Consider the following 14,785-nt stretch of genomic DNA (forward strand, 5'->3'; position numbering starts at 1 on the left):
TGCCTGGAGGGCTTGTAGGAGATTCATCTTAGATTATTCAATCCTTCAGAGACTCAGGTATATTTATTCATAATGCAAGGTATCTAGCAGACATCACAATTCTTTCCTCTTTGAGTTCAAAAGTAATTTGCAATTAAAAATATTTGCTATTTTGCTCCATTCCTGAATAGTTTCAGTCGTCATTTTCTTCTTTCTGTCTCTCCAAATAGCTCATTTACTTCAATCCTACAGAATATTTAAATGAGGCTTTTCAGCCGTGTCTCACAGAAACCAGCAGGGCATGCTGGTGCACAAAATTGTTCTTTATCACCAACTAAAAATAAACACACTCTTTTGTCTTCCTTTGGTAGCTGCCTGTGTAAGATCCTGTTGGCCAATTCACTTTCTGTGGAGATTTCCACCACTCACGTGTCAGGTTCTCAGAGGCTTGTATCACATATGAAAAGTTCTCATGATTTAAAAAAAAAAAAAAAAGTGAAAGAAGTGAAAAGTTGCTACCAGTTCAGTAGTATCTTAACTCTCAAACAGGCTGTCATGTATAGGGCTGCCTAAAGCTTTAATTATTAATCTTATTTATTACCATTTTTAACAACTTTTATTGTGAGCATTGAGTTTTCTTGAGAGTAACGGTTTGTATTTGGCTGTGGTTTCAATTCAGCCCTTCCAGTTATACCTGAAATGTCATCTGAATACCACCGTGACATGGGAAAGAAGTCAGTTTACTGCTCTGCTCCTGAACTGGTTTTCTCCTTCCATCCATAGCCACATTTTAAAGAACTTCCTTGTATGTTCTTGAGTTGTTTGCTGGCCATTTAAACTTCACATGACCAAGTTAAGCAATTTTTTGATCCTGCCCCTTCACTTCTGTCCCTGCTAAAGGCACCGTGCCATTAGGATTGCTCATTATAACTAACCTTTGGTGCCATCCTTTCTTTCTCCATTCATTCCTCTGTTCATACATCGGTCACTGTTCTTTCTCTGCTTCTGCTGCTGTTTTATTTGTTGCAGTAAGAGATGGCCTCTTCCCCTTCTCAACACTGAAAGACCTTATCTGGGCTCCTCTGGCCTGCCCTGCTTCCTTTGCTGCTTCTCTTCCAGTCCAGAAAACAAGGAGCTGCTAAGAAAATTCCTCTGGTTCTTGACAAAAATATATAAGCACTTTCTTTTAACTCCGTGTACAGATTTCCTTCTGCTATCTGAGTAAGTGTGATGTCTCATTCCTGCCAATATAACTCTGCTATTAATCCTTTTCTTTTTCTCTTCTCTCTTTGCAAATGACACGACCTTCTATTAATCTGAGTTCTCCACAGCAGTTGGATTTCTTTAAATATTATCTTGTAGGTGCAAAAAAAAAATTCCCCAGACTGGCTTTCCAGGTCATTAATCCTTCCTCAAACTGCTCCTTGATAGGTGAATTTACCGCAGTATTCTCACAGAGAAGTACATTCCAGGGAATTCCCTTGTGCATAACTGTCAGAGATATGTCAAAACATTGGCCTCTGCCATGTGCATGCTTCTCAGAACTCCCCCCAAATCCTAACGCTGACACAGCTGGGTGGGATGTTTAGTCATGGAGGTAATGCTGGTAGCATCAACAGATTGAGTCAAGTGAAGCTACCCCTATGCGCAGGAATATCACTCTTCCTGCAGTGTAGCTACCTTGGGGCCTGGCATCACTTCTAGAGATGGGGAAAAGGAACAGAAGCCTCTCGAAGTCCCAGCAGCTCATCCTTGCTTCTGTTGATTGCCGAAGGGCAATGTGTAAATACTGGGGAGCTGTAACACTGTAAAAATCTCAGCAGTGTCAGCTGGGGAGGTTTGGAGTCATGTGGGATGCAGTTGTCCTGCTTTTGTGCATGATAAAATAATCTGTTACTCATTTTGACTAAAAATATACCTAGTTTCTATAGCTATCACTGCAGTTAGAGTTGGCTGTAAGCAGACTGCCTAGATTTATCCTGCAGCGTTTACTGATAATGGTGGAGAACAGAGATGACTAATTCGGTCTACAGTCTAATCACTAATTTCTTAAACTATGGGCTTCATGAATTACTTCTCTACAAACAATCCTTTCCCTGATGTATTTATTTTCCTTATAGGGAGAAATAGGAATTCCTTCAGAGGCATGATATCTTGTTGTAAAACTGGGGTAATTTTTTTGTCTTCGCAAAGAGTTACTGATGTAGCCAGCCCTTATCTTAATACCATTAACAAGTTAGTTAACAGGCAATCTATCGATGATTAATGTTTTTTAAATATCCAAAAGAACTATTTTGCATGGATTTACTGTATGATTTTTAATTTTTTTTTATTAAAACAAAATACTGTTAATTTCTTTATGTCTATGAACTCTTTTCCTTCTTTTAAGACTTGACTTTGTAGAAGAAACCAAAGACATTGGGTTTAAAAACAAAACAATTATATGTTCTTATTCATAACCACTTGGACAAAAAAATGTAATTATTGAATGAATTAAATAACGCTCAAGAGATGCATGAACCTCATAAAAAGTAGACAATGAGCCTACTGGAAACATGTCCAAAATTTGCTGTGTGGCTGCTCTGTATTGCAAAACTATGCAATAACAAAATGCATGAATCATGGACAACAAACTTGTACAATTCTTTGAGTTTCAGTATTCCTCAATGAAATTACTATCTTGAGTAGAGTTTATTTAAGAGCATCTCATGGCAGGGTAGGGTACATTGGCTTGTATTATGTTCATAATTTGGGTCTCATCATTCACTTCCATCCTATCCTTTTCATTAATGGGTATTGTGGGGGTCTGAAAAGGAAAATGTGAGAAAATGTGAAAACGACATTAAATTAAATATGAGACAATCATTACTTACACTGCAAAAGCTGGAATTTATTCCAGTGAATAACTATGGTGTCTATCTCAGATGAAGTCTCAGAATGAAAAATTAGGAACATTTTTTTTTAAAAACAACTGCCTGCTTTTTCAGCTGAACACTAAAAATGATCACACTTTACCTGAAACTTTTCCTCAAGACCCCCAGATAAAATGAGCAAGCTCTGACTTTATTCCATGGAGGTTAAGATACAAACACAAGGATACACAGTTTTAAAATAAACTTTAAATTACCCATATGAAAAGCTTGCAACCCTTAGTTTTTACAGTCCTTTAGATAAGCAAAGTCCATATAGATTTATCTTTATTATGGTGTAAGACTAAAAAATAGAATGTGAGCAGAGAAATACAAGATTATCTTTCTCTTATTGATTTTCATTGCCTTTTTGAAGTAATTTGTATTGATTGTGCCTTTGTAGTACCCGGATGCCAGGGAAGAAGCTAATTTCTAAGAAAACTGGGGAATGACAAGAAGTAGAATTACACAGAATCGTGAATATAGCCACCATTGTTGTATTTCAGTTTGGTTTAGGGCACTTTCTCCTTTAGAAATGTGTGCCTGCCTCTTGGCAATAGTGATCGTAAAGACAACAGCAACTGAGAGGTGAGTTCTTTTACAACTTGGTCTTCTAAGCCTTTGTTTTACCTAGAAATAAGTTACATTTGAACTGAAATGTCAAACACTTCTTCTTTTTGACACTGACAAAAGCTGGCTGACCTCCAGTTCTGCTTCTGTTGTAAGAAGTGCCAACCCCCCACAGCCAGTCAGGAGAGCCCTGCCTCAACGCAGCACTCAGGACAGCTGGGTTTCTCAAGTACTGTTCTTGTCATAGATTGGAGGTGCTTAAAAACACAGCAAAGTTGACATGCTTTAAGACAAAATAAAACCAAGCAATTGCGTGACAAATTCTAGCTTTGCTTTGGCCTCTTGACACCTTTGTCTCTTCCCCCATGTTTAGTTTGAAACAGAAGCAACACCTGCTGGCGAAACCAAAGTCTGGGAATCTCTGAGCTGTCCTCCTGGAAGAACAGGTTTGATCATTACTGCAGGTCTAGGTAAACTGCTTTAGAATGAAACACTCCTGCCTACCGATGTGATTTTGGAAGGTGTCTGTAAGGACAGGTAACCGGTTCTGAGAGCTTATGGAACTTGTGTGGTGAAGGCCAAGCTGGGCCCTGGGAGCCTGGAAACTTCAGGGTTTAGTCCCGCAGCTTGCAAATGATTGCACCAGCAGAATTAATTACAAAGTTTCTGTATCTTGCTGGGACTGAAAAACAGTTATTTGGTTAAAGCGGAAAACCAGTTGTTAGAGTTTATGTTCATTGATGAGTTTTTAAAAGGCACTAAAAGAAAAGAGGGAATAAAACTTGAATACCCTGAGCTGGGAAACACGTTCCACCACATACCATCCAGGATAATGACGCATGAGCAAGTGTCACTTGTACCTGTATGTGATATTTGCAAGTGGAACAATTTCTGTTTTAAGTAGCACTATTGTTTGAAGACAGCATGGGAGCTTTCCTGATTGGGAGCTGTGGATGATTGGACTGTAAATATTTCTTGTCTGTGACAGTTGAACATAATATGAAGTCAAGTAACTGGTAAAATAGTAAGAGAGATGTTATCTTTTTTTTTTTTTTCCAGTTTAAAACAATGTAAGCTTTGCAATGCAAGCAGCAGCTCTTCAACTTCACAACGTTCCCTTGTACCCATTAAGGGTAATGCAGCTACACAAAAAGCCTTGTAGTTTAAAGAGTTGCCAGCTTTCATAAGAACCCTGAAAAAAAAGCAGCAGAGTGGGAGTACATTAAAATTTCTCCCCATGAAAATGGATTTGAATAATATGTAAGGCTCCAGTGTTTGTTGTCTTGAGATCACGAGCAAATTCCATCTCTACCTGGAAGATCCAGAGCAGAAATGCTGACCAATGGGTAAACTGTTTGGAGGGTGAGCAGTACATGGAGAAACACAAATGCACTCTTCTGCAGTGTCTAATTCTGCACACTGTGGTTAGATTTCTGGGATAAGTAATAATGGGATCCTCAATTTCAAAGTATTTTCATAAGATTTTTAGAAAAATTATTATAAGGGGTTTTATTTTATTCCTGAAATATAACACGTTCTTTATAGAACTGTTTGTTGTACCCTAGGCGTTATTTAATGATGGGATGGATAGCTGAGGCTGTAACTTTGGTTTTTCAGCCTTTCTTGGTTAATACATGTTGCTTAATGTATTAATGAGTGTCACATTGTGTTCTCTGTTTGCCAGAGTTGTTTCTAAAAGTAACAGAGATAACATGGCCCCAAGTACTCTACTTTCCTGGTTCTGGATCCCAGCATGCGGAAGCACCTACTCAAACAGTCTGAGTACTTTGTCAGCTTTGCTGCCTACCAGCTCAGGTCTTTCCCAACACCTCTTCGTCTCCTAAACCAAAGGAAGGTGAAAGTCTCTCCCTAGCATAAGTCTAGAGTTTGTGTGTCCATCTGGTAAGTTTGAAGAAATAAGCAATTTTCATCTGTAATCCAACATGGATATTGAAACGGTCTTTGGAAACAGTGATGCAGTGGCAGTGCTTGTGACACCACATGAACAGGATGTGATGAATTGCACTTGTCCAGGGGAGAACGTTGGGCTGGGTGGGAACGTTGGGCCCAAAGTCTCTCACACTGCGTGCGCAATTTAGGTAAACGGCAGCGATGTTTCTGTCAGAGATCTGTTACTGTGAGGTAAATCCAAACTCCATTCCGTCATTAGAATAGATGCTAATCTTCTTAATTTATTGCAAAGCAAAGTGAATTGAAAAAAAAAAAAAAAAAGCCTAAGTAAGATTAAACCCACGATAAGGAAAGCTGCCACGAGGCACAGAGAGCTTTTTGCCCACGACGCAGATCTCCGTACGCGTGCTGCCCCAGGCTTGGAGTGCCGCCCAATGTCGGGGCAGTCACGGTGCGGGCCGGCAGCTCCCAGGTGCACGGGAAGGCAGCTCCCAAAGGGCCCGGATGAAGCATTACAGCAGACCCGGCACATCGGGGCTGCCAATGCGTTCCTGCTCTGTGAAACGGTTCGCGGAGTCCGCAGGCGCTGCCGGACCCCGCCGGCTGGAAGAGGCGGCACGGAATCCAACCCGCAGCGCGCTCCGCCCGCCCGCCCCGCAGCCCTCTCAGGGCGGCGCCCACCAACTTCCCCCCGGCCCCGCTGACGGCCGGCAGCGCGCAGCGCCCCCCGCGGCCCGGAGGTTCTTCGCGACGGAGGAGGGAGGGGCCGGGGGGAGCCCCGACGCTTTGCCCCCGCCCTCCGCCGCGAGTCACATGGGGAGGCGCCGGCCAATGGCGAAGCGAGCTGCGGCTGGCGGCCGCCATTGCTGTCAGAGTGGAGAGAGGCAGAGGCGAGTGTGTGAGGAGGAGCGGGTGAGCGGGGCCGCCGTGCGGGCAGCGCCAGGCGGAGGGGGGCGAGGACGGGCACGGACAGCGCTCCCTCTCCGGGCCCGGGCCGCCGCCCGCCTCCCGCAGCACCGGGAGACCCGCACGGAGCGTAAACAAGGCGGCGGCGGCGGCGGCGGCGGCAGCGGCAGGAGGAGGAGGAGGAGGAGAAGGAAAACACCATCCACCCACCGCCAGCGGCGGCAGCAGCGAGGGGCGGCCGGGCGGGGCGGGGAGGGACACGGGCTCCGCACAGCGCCCCCCGCCCGCCGCCGCCACTGCCCTCGGCCCTCCCCCGCCCCGCAGGGATCGCCGCCGGACCGCGGGAGGAGCCCCGAGCCCCGCCGCGGCCGGGGGGGCCGGCGCTGGACGCGGAAGAAGGGCCCCGGGCCCCCCACCCCCTCCTCCCCTTCTCCTCCTCCTCCTCCGCGGCGCTGAGGCGGCCTGGAGGCCCGCGGGAGGGCCGCCCCCCGCCGCCGCCGCCTGCTGAGCGGCCCCCGTCGGATCGAGCCCCCGCCGGAGCCGCCTGAGCGGCCGCCGCCCCCCGCCCGCCGGCACAGCGGAGCTCCCGGGGCAGCGGGCAGCGGCCGGCAGCCCCCGCAGCCTCCCCCCGTCGCCGGGCCCCGCTCCCCAGACATGCCCCGCGCTGGGGCTCGCCGAGGATCATGACTGCAGCGGCCAACTGGGTGGCGAACGGGGCCAGCCTGGAGGACTGCCACTCCAACCTCTTCTCGCTGGTGAGTGCCCGAGGAGGTGGGGAGGGGGGAAAGGAGGGCAGGGACGGCGGCTCGAACCGGGCGCTGCGGGTTTGGCGCCGGGTGCGGCTGCCGGGGGCTTTATAGCCCGGGCCGTGGGGCTGCTCCTCCGCTGGCCCCTCCCCCGGCGCGGCTCCCCGCGGCCGTGTCGCTCCGTGCGCGGCTCCGCTCGGTGCCCCCGGGCCGGGGCTGCTCTGTGCGCGATGACGGCGGCACGGTAAGGCGGCAGCGGGCGGGCGCGGGGCGCTGCGCGGATCTCAGTCGGCTCCCGGTACGGCCGCGCCTGGCACAGAGCCTTCCCCGAGACACGGCGGGTGCAGAAATAATCGTTTATTCCTTCTCTGGAGAGAAACAAACGAAGATGTTGTTGTCTGCCGGATAGCATTGATGATGTATTTCTGTATCGTTGGTAATTGGCAACTTTTGTACTTGGATTGATTGTTCGCTTTAATGGTGCGGGAATTACGCTATCGGTTTTGGCCAGCGCGGGGTGCATGGTCTAAATGTATCAAGACTGTTTCCACTCAGGGGCAGCGTCCATTGGAAGCCAGTTTACCAGCAGGCTGTGCACCTGCTGCCCACAGCCCCTGCCCCGGCTGGGCAAGCCGTGCTGGGGAGCCTGGCAACCAGGAGGGGTGGGGGGGGCTTGGTGTGTGCATGGGAATGCGTGGTGCGGGGTGGGGATGGAGGGGGTGTTGGGTCCTTCCCCTTGTGAGCCCTGGAGGTGGCTCCTGGTGGCATCTCATTTCCAGCAGAAAGGAGGAGGGTGCTGTTGGCTGTCTTGCGAGAAGGAAAGGAAAGAAAAAAACGGACTGGAAATGTGAATGATCTTTTTGTTTGAGGTCGTTTTACCTTTCTGTAAAGCCCTGTGTTGGTTGTTTTGCCTCTGTCTGCTTGCTTCTCTGTTATTTTGTTGCATTTATTTGTTTTTTTGTCCATATCTATGGAGAATGTGGGGCAGGAGCCCTCAGAGCTCAGCTGCTGGGAAACAAGCCCGGAGCTCCTTCTGTGAGAATCAATGCTAGACTAATTTTGGCTTTCTCATGAACTGTTCCATCACCTGGCCTTGTGCATGGGCTTTTCCTTGGCAGTGCTCTCTGAGCCGTAACTGCGTGTAGGAAGCGGTGCTGTGTGTGCAGAGGTGCAGGAGCTGTTGCAATGACTTTGAATGTCCTGCTCTTACATGTGAAGGAAAAATGGTGAGCATGAGGGAAACGGCTGTACGGATGGACAGAGGAACGGAGTGCTCTCTGCTTTATGGAAGGAGCTGTGAGATCCCCATTTATTCATGGAAAACTGATTACTTTTGAGGTGTGTAACTTTATGTGGTTGCAAACTGCAGGTCTGCTTTTGGTTTAAAAAAAAAAAAAAAAGGTTGGCATGCAATTAGCATACATCATAATATGAGGTTACTTCGTAGTGACTGCAGCTTGGTCTATCTGCTTTGTGTTTCTCCCTGCTGGGCAGGGGAATGGGAACTTTTGAAATAGGGCTGTGATCCCATCAGATCACAGGTGGGCTTCATAATAATTATGAGTTTAATGTGTGAATCTCTTCTTTTCTCATGTAATTTTGTGGAAAGTATCCATACTTGTAATGTGGTATTATGCATCCAACTGTAATGATTTCATTATTTTCATGGTCTACTTGCAAAAAAAGAAAAATATCCATTTTATATATACTTCTATATACATATGTAAATGCAGTAACTATCGGTGTGATTTGTTTTCAGTTGAATTGGTATTTTGTTATGGTTTATGTATCAGTGAAGGATACCAAGGAAGGAAATAGGGACTGGGAGTCTGTGGCCAACAGAACTGACCTTATAACCTCAAATTGTCATATTCATGTAAAAACTTACAAAGTGCTAAAGGTACAGTAGTAGGGATTGCTAATTGGAGGAAGTTTTGCTCATCATTTACTCTTCCAGTGTAACAGAACAGAAACATGCACAAATGAATCAGCTGTTGATGGGAACTCATTCATCCCGTAGGAGTGAGGTGAATTACTGAGCTGTCTGAAACCCATTCTGCCATTAGACACTGAGTGTTACAGTTCATGCTTGAATCAAAAAGTAATGTTCTTGCCTGGAGAATGACAGTTCAGAAATAGTACTTCTGTTTGCTTGTGTTGGAGCAACGTTCCTTCCCACAAACATTCCCTTTGTCTTAGGAGGAACAGCAGCTCCTGTGCCAGAGGAGCAGGACTGTGCTGTGTGCCTGAGGTTGGCAGTGGCTTTGGGGCGTTTGGCAACCCATCATTTCCAGCTTGTTTGTCTGTCAGCTGTAGACGGTCTTTAGAGAGATGGTAGGCACTGCTGTTTGTTTGGATCTTCTTGGGGAAACATTTTTGAAAGTATCTTGCTGTCATGAAAAAGATTTTTTTTTAAAGCTTTCTAGTAACTGGTTATGTTTCGTCAGTGATGCCCTGAATGCGTAGAGGCTCTTAGTTTAAAATATGTCACCTGAGGGGACGCCATTGTCTTAAGGTTATAAAACGAGCTCTGATCATGCCGGTGCCAGAAGCGATGTCTGGCACCTGCAGTGGTGTTCAGGCATGGCATGAGGGGCTGCTCTCCGTGTTGTGCTGTGCTGACACAGGAAGTAGAGCCATTGTGGAAAGTGAATGTGTCTGTTTGGTCAGGCAGGCAGAAGGAAACCTCAGTGTCTGCCCTAAACATAAAGCGTTTCTTAGTAAGGCATTATGAGGGTCACAGAACATGCCTCGGATGGCAACCTGTCCATCCTGTGGTGCCTGGCAGGTTGATGGCCGTGCTCATTAACAGCACACGTCTGAAATCTGTTGTCTCCTGCAGAGCAATAGAAGGAGTTGTATTTGTCCTAACTCTGTTTCTGCAGCAGTAGTCAAAATTCTGCTGCTGGAGAAGAACGCCTGTTTGTCAGCAGTGCCTAAAAAGCAATTGTTTAGGGGCAGTTTATTTAAATACCGAGTGTTGGCTAATAACTAGTTAGAGGCCACATGTTCTGAAGTAATGCCCTTTGTACTGAAACTTCAGCCCAGCTGGCAGACTGTCAATAATAAGACTGTGAATAATCCTGTATCATAAAAGTAGTTGTACTGAAATTAATTTGATTTTATTTTTTTTCCTCTGAGTAAGGGCTGATGGTATGGAGGTGAAGGCGTGTAGGGAACGTGGGGCTCTTAGCTTGCATGGCCAATTGAAACTAATATTATCAGGACAGTCAAAGACATTCTGGAAAATGTTGTGGGTGCCCCATCCCTGCAGGCATTCAAGGCCAGGCTGGATGTGGCTCTGGGCAGCCTGGGCTGCTGGTTGGTGACCCTGCACACAGCAGGGGATTGAAACTAGATGATCATTATGGTCCTTTTCAACCCAGGCCATTTCTGTGATGATAAAGGCTGTGATTCTATGATTCTTTTGCTTTACTGCAGTGGTGGATCAGGAGGCACGAGACAGCCCTGCAAAACTGGGCTGAGGTTGCATAATGTCTGCTGGGCCAGGAGGAAGAATGGAGCCAAGGGTGTTCAGGAGCGACTGCAAATTTGGAACAGCTTTTGTGTGATGAAAGACTGGATGCTGTAGGAGTCTTCAGCCTGGAAAGGACTTGGTTTTGTGCTTGGAAAGTGACACGTATTTATATAATGCTTCGTAGAATCTACTGTCAAAGAGGTTGTGAGCAGGTGTTTAAATGCTTTCACACAGGAGCCTGCTACAGGAGAGGTCTGACTGGCAGGAGTTTGTCTCTGCTCCACCTCACCTTCCAATGCGAATTTATACACCCTGAGGGTCACTGGGGTTCTGCTTCTAGTTCCCAAACAGAGCAGAAGTTGTTGTCTTCCATCAGTGAGACTTGCTGCCATTTTAGTAGTGAAACTGAAAGGATCCAAGGGAGTCTGAAATGACATTTGAAATATCTCCTTTAAGGGTTTTCAAGGCATCTTGAAGAGTGCTGTAGAGGCACCCTTTGGTACCTTGCGTAATTGTCAGTAAAAGACTTCATAGTAAACAGTTGATTGCACAACCAAATCCATAGGCAGTAGTAAATTAACCTGGCCCTGCTCACCGGATTATCCCAGCAGCAGGCTGTTCTGTGGCTGTGTCACGTTGTGGTCTGTATATTGCTGCTTTAGGCTTTATGTAGGTGTGAATTTACATAGATATATTCAAGGAATGGACTTAACTTGTTGAATTTTCTGTCAGTATTTGATTCTTTAGTTACCTTTTATCCTGAATTTTATTGGGTAATGGGATGGAAGTGGAAAAGTTCCCTTCAAAATCTTTTTGGAAAGCAGTCAGAGAGCGTTCAGGAGTTCCACAGAGCCTATTCAGGTGTGAGTTTAAACAAAATGAATGCAGATTTTTAAAGAGATTGGGACAGAGCAGCATCCAAAGTGTGCCACATCCAACTTGCTCACCTTTGGGAGTGGAATTAATGACTGAGTTAGGTAAGTAACTTTTTCTGTGTGCAGCACACAGAAATCGAGTGTGTAGGAGTTACATTTGCAGCTCGGGACCAAAGACCTGGGCCGGCAGATGGGAAGCCTCTGAGTGAGGCTCTATGAAATCCTGCTTAGCTTCTGAACGTGCACATCTCCTGCAGCTGTGAGCCTTCCCAATGACCACGTTCTGCTGCTGGTGACAGCACTGGGCCCTGGGGAGGGAGCTGCCATGAATGTGGACATAAGAAAATACTCAATTATTAGGCTGATGTGTTTGTTATAAAACAAGCAAAAACAACTGCTCATCAAAAATTGTAACTTTACTTATCCTGGCTGAAAAGATACAGTATTTCTGGGTTGTTCTATGTAATTGTGCAGTACTGATATCTCAACCCTAGTTATCAAAAACATTTTGATCGAGTCTTTTTTTTTTTTTTTTTCCCCATTCTCTGCTTCTGAGAGCACTTCCTCATCTGGAAGTATTTTTAAAAGGAGGAACTTTTCAATGCTGTATGTGAAGCTTTCTGCTATTGTTTTCCTTCTTCGCAATGCAATTGTCTTGAAGAAATCTATAGAAATGGAAATCTTTGAATTTTAGGGGGGAAACTTTTGTGAGCTGTATCTGCTGACTGCTGAATTAATTGCCTTTGGTCACTGGATGGAGAGACTTTTTATGGATTTCTTTTTTTTTTTTTTTTTTTTTTTTTTAAGTATTCATAATTATCCCTTTGGTGTGGGGGTGTAGATAGCTCTTCTGTAAATGCTTGGAGGTATCAGTGTGACTGGAATGGCATGCTTGTAAGAAGTTAAACATTTAGGCCTGCTTGATAAGCTTTCTGGTTATGGGGTGAGAACTTTCCACCTTGTCTCCTATCTCCCTTGCTCCCTGCAGGGAACCCGCTCACCTCATGTGTACCTCCTTGGTCAGGACAGCATCCTTCTGCTGAACACATCCCTGCTCACATCAGGAGTGCTGCTGCAGTTTTCTCTCATCCTGTCACTGGGACCATTCTGCTCTTCTGCATTCTTCCCTTACTGCTCCATCTCTTCTGGTTACTGTGATTTTGCTTCCAGAGGCTTTGGTCCTGTTCCTTCTCCGCCTTTTATTTTTCATTCTGCATTGACTGCGTGCTATCTCCTGCAGAGGCCAGTGCCACCCAATACTAACAAGTAATTCTCATTGTGCTTTTTTTTTTTTTTTTTCCTAATTGTTCCTTCCTAATGCAGGAATGTTACCACTTTATGCCTGCACGCTCAGAGGTTTGTAGAGCCGCATAGCAGTTTTCTTAATCTTGTGAGTGTGCTGCCTGCAGGCAGCCCAGTAGCACGGGTAGGGGGGTGTCTTTGGGGCTGACCAGTATAGCATTACACTCTTTGAAATCTCTGTGTTCCTCTACTGTTCTGTGTCTCTGTGTGAGCTGTGTGCTTCTTCTGTACTCACTGCTAATTTGTGGCTTCGTTCACTTTCCTGAGCAGAATCGCAATAATGTGTATGGAAATGTGATTTGAGTGCTTGGTGGCATTCTCTCTTTTGTTTCTTTGAAACAGGAAGTTTTATGGTGCTGCTGCTGCCTAATGTGCCTCTGGGCAATATTTACATCAACGAGGTCAAACATGCAAATACCTCGTCCCCGTGCCAAGGTTTGGATTTAATCATACAAAACTGGAGAAAAATGGACAGTCCTCACCAGTTAAGGTTTTTATTTAAAATAACACACATTTCTGTATCACTTTTCAGTAGGAACTTTCCTCTGCTTTCTTTTATAAGCCCCTGTGGCAGTGCTGTGTACTGCTCTTAGCTTTCTATGACAAGACAAAGACATTACAGGAAGAAGGGGTGCTTTTTCCCTCCCTGTGTTCCTTTCCCTGCCCTACTGCCCATGGCAGGACTCGGCTCCCATGTACACCTGCATCACGGAACTCCTGTCCCCTCTCACCCCCCCAGCACTGCACCCCTCATTTCCTTGTCACCCCTCACGTTCAGGCAGCAGCACAGATTGAAGCTGGGTATGAGTGGCTGGAGTGGAGAGGAGACTGAAAGCTCATTCAGTACAACTTTATTTAATTCATCCTTTAGTTTTAAGAGACTTGTGCTGCAGACGTTGCCTTGTTGACTGTTCTTATAGCGCCGTGTTTGCCCACAAAATACAGTATTTTGACAGGACAGTGGATTGAAAAGAAAATTTATAGGAAAACTCTTCTGTACTACTGATCCAGGCATTGAAAACCTCCTGCTTTTTGGTAATGTATTACTTTGAGACAGTATAAAACCACGATATTTTCCTCATTGGAGCCTCTGGTTTGCTGAGAAGCATTGAGCCTGTTTCGTATAGCTGCAGTCTCTTGCTGGTGGGTTCTTGTAAGTCTCAGCTCCTGCATGTCTGCTGTGTTCCACAACTTGTAGCTGACTCTGGAGAAGCTATAAAATCCTTTCCAGGAATGCCTTGTAGTAACCGTGCCAACACTTTTATACAGAAAACAATTTATTTGCTGACAGAGGAAGCTAATTGGTTAAGTTACCTTATCCTGAGTTTGCCCAATGTTTCTGATTATCAAATTTTGTCTTTAAATAACATTTTGAGTTCTGTGAATTTCCTTCTGGGAGGAGGTGCTGGCTTCATGTGTGTGCAGGAGTGACAGTAAGAAAACTGGCAAAAGGAACCTGCATGACCAGTCATGTAGTGGATTTATCTGTACTTTCTATGTTAAGGAGATTTGTATAAAAGAGTTCTTGAGAGAGGTGTGGGGTATTTTTCCTGGTTTTCCTTTTTTAAGGGGTTTTGGCAGGCAGCTTAACAAGAGGGGCTCTGCTTGGTGCTCCTGCTGGCGTTGGTGCCATGCGGGGCTGTCAGGGTGCAGTGTGGGTCGGGCTGTGGGTGCTGCTCGTGCATGGAGCAATCCCTGAGCTGCTGTTCCCACAGCCATAGTGCTTGGTGGTGGTGTGTGACAGTGTTCTGAGCTCCCGGTGCAGATTTATTTTTTTATTTTCTGCATAAAGGAAGGAAAGGAATTGCATTCCTGAACTCAGTGGGCCAAAGTTTACTCTAATTTGGTTGTTATTTCCTCTCCTCCTCCCCCCCCCCTTTTTTTTTTTTTTTTTACTGCTCATGTGTTAGATTACTCTGTTTGGGAAACATCTGATAGTCCATTGTAAGACTCTGATGTTTGATATTTCCTTCCTTCAGTTAAAAATAAAAAGTTGAAGGAAGAGAGAAGAATCCTTCACTTTCGTATTTGCTTGTAATTTGGCTCTCTGTGGCTGTTGACATGTGTTCTGCTTTCTTTTTTGAATACACTGGATAACTTCTCTGTTTT

At 45.6% G+C, this 14,785-nt stretch overlaps 1 protein-coding gene across 4 annotated transcripts in view; it reads left to right on the plus strand.

The window, feature by feature from the left end:
* The first annotated feature begins 6,793 nt into the window (after positions 1 to 6,793).
* The window catches only part of MED13L (mediator complex subunit 13L), a 176,037-nt gene continuing 168,045 nt past the window's right edge, over positions 6,794 to 14,785 (plus strand). Inside the window, exon 1 of one of the 4 annotated variants that reach the window (XM_085238711.1) lies at positions 6,794 to 7,030. In XM_085238711.1, the coding sequence (XP_085094837.1) occupies positions 6,959 to 7,030 (72 nt within the window). In that variant the 5' untranslated portion in view covers positions 6,794 to 6,958. Of the gene's footprint in view, positions 7,031 to 7,236; positions 7,266 to 7,857; positions 7,891 to 14,785 lie in introns of those variants that run through there. The other 3 variants (XM_085238714.1, XM_085238713.1, XM_085238712.1) reach the window with 3 other exon arrangements.

Source organism: Meleagris gallopavo, chromosome 17 (assembly GCF_905368555.1).
Source record: "Meleagris gallopavo chromosome 17, MGAL_WU_HG_1.1, whole genome shotgun sequence".
Taxonomy (NCBI): Eukaryota; Metazoa; Chordata; class Aves; order Galliformes; family Phasianidae; genus Meleagris; species Meleagris gallopavo.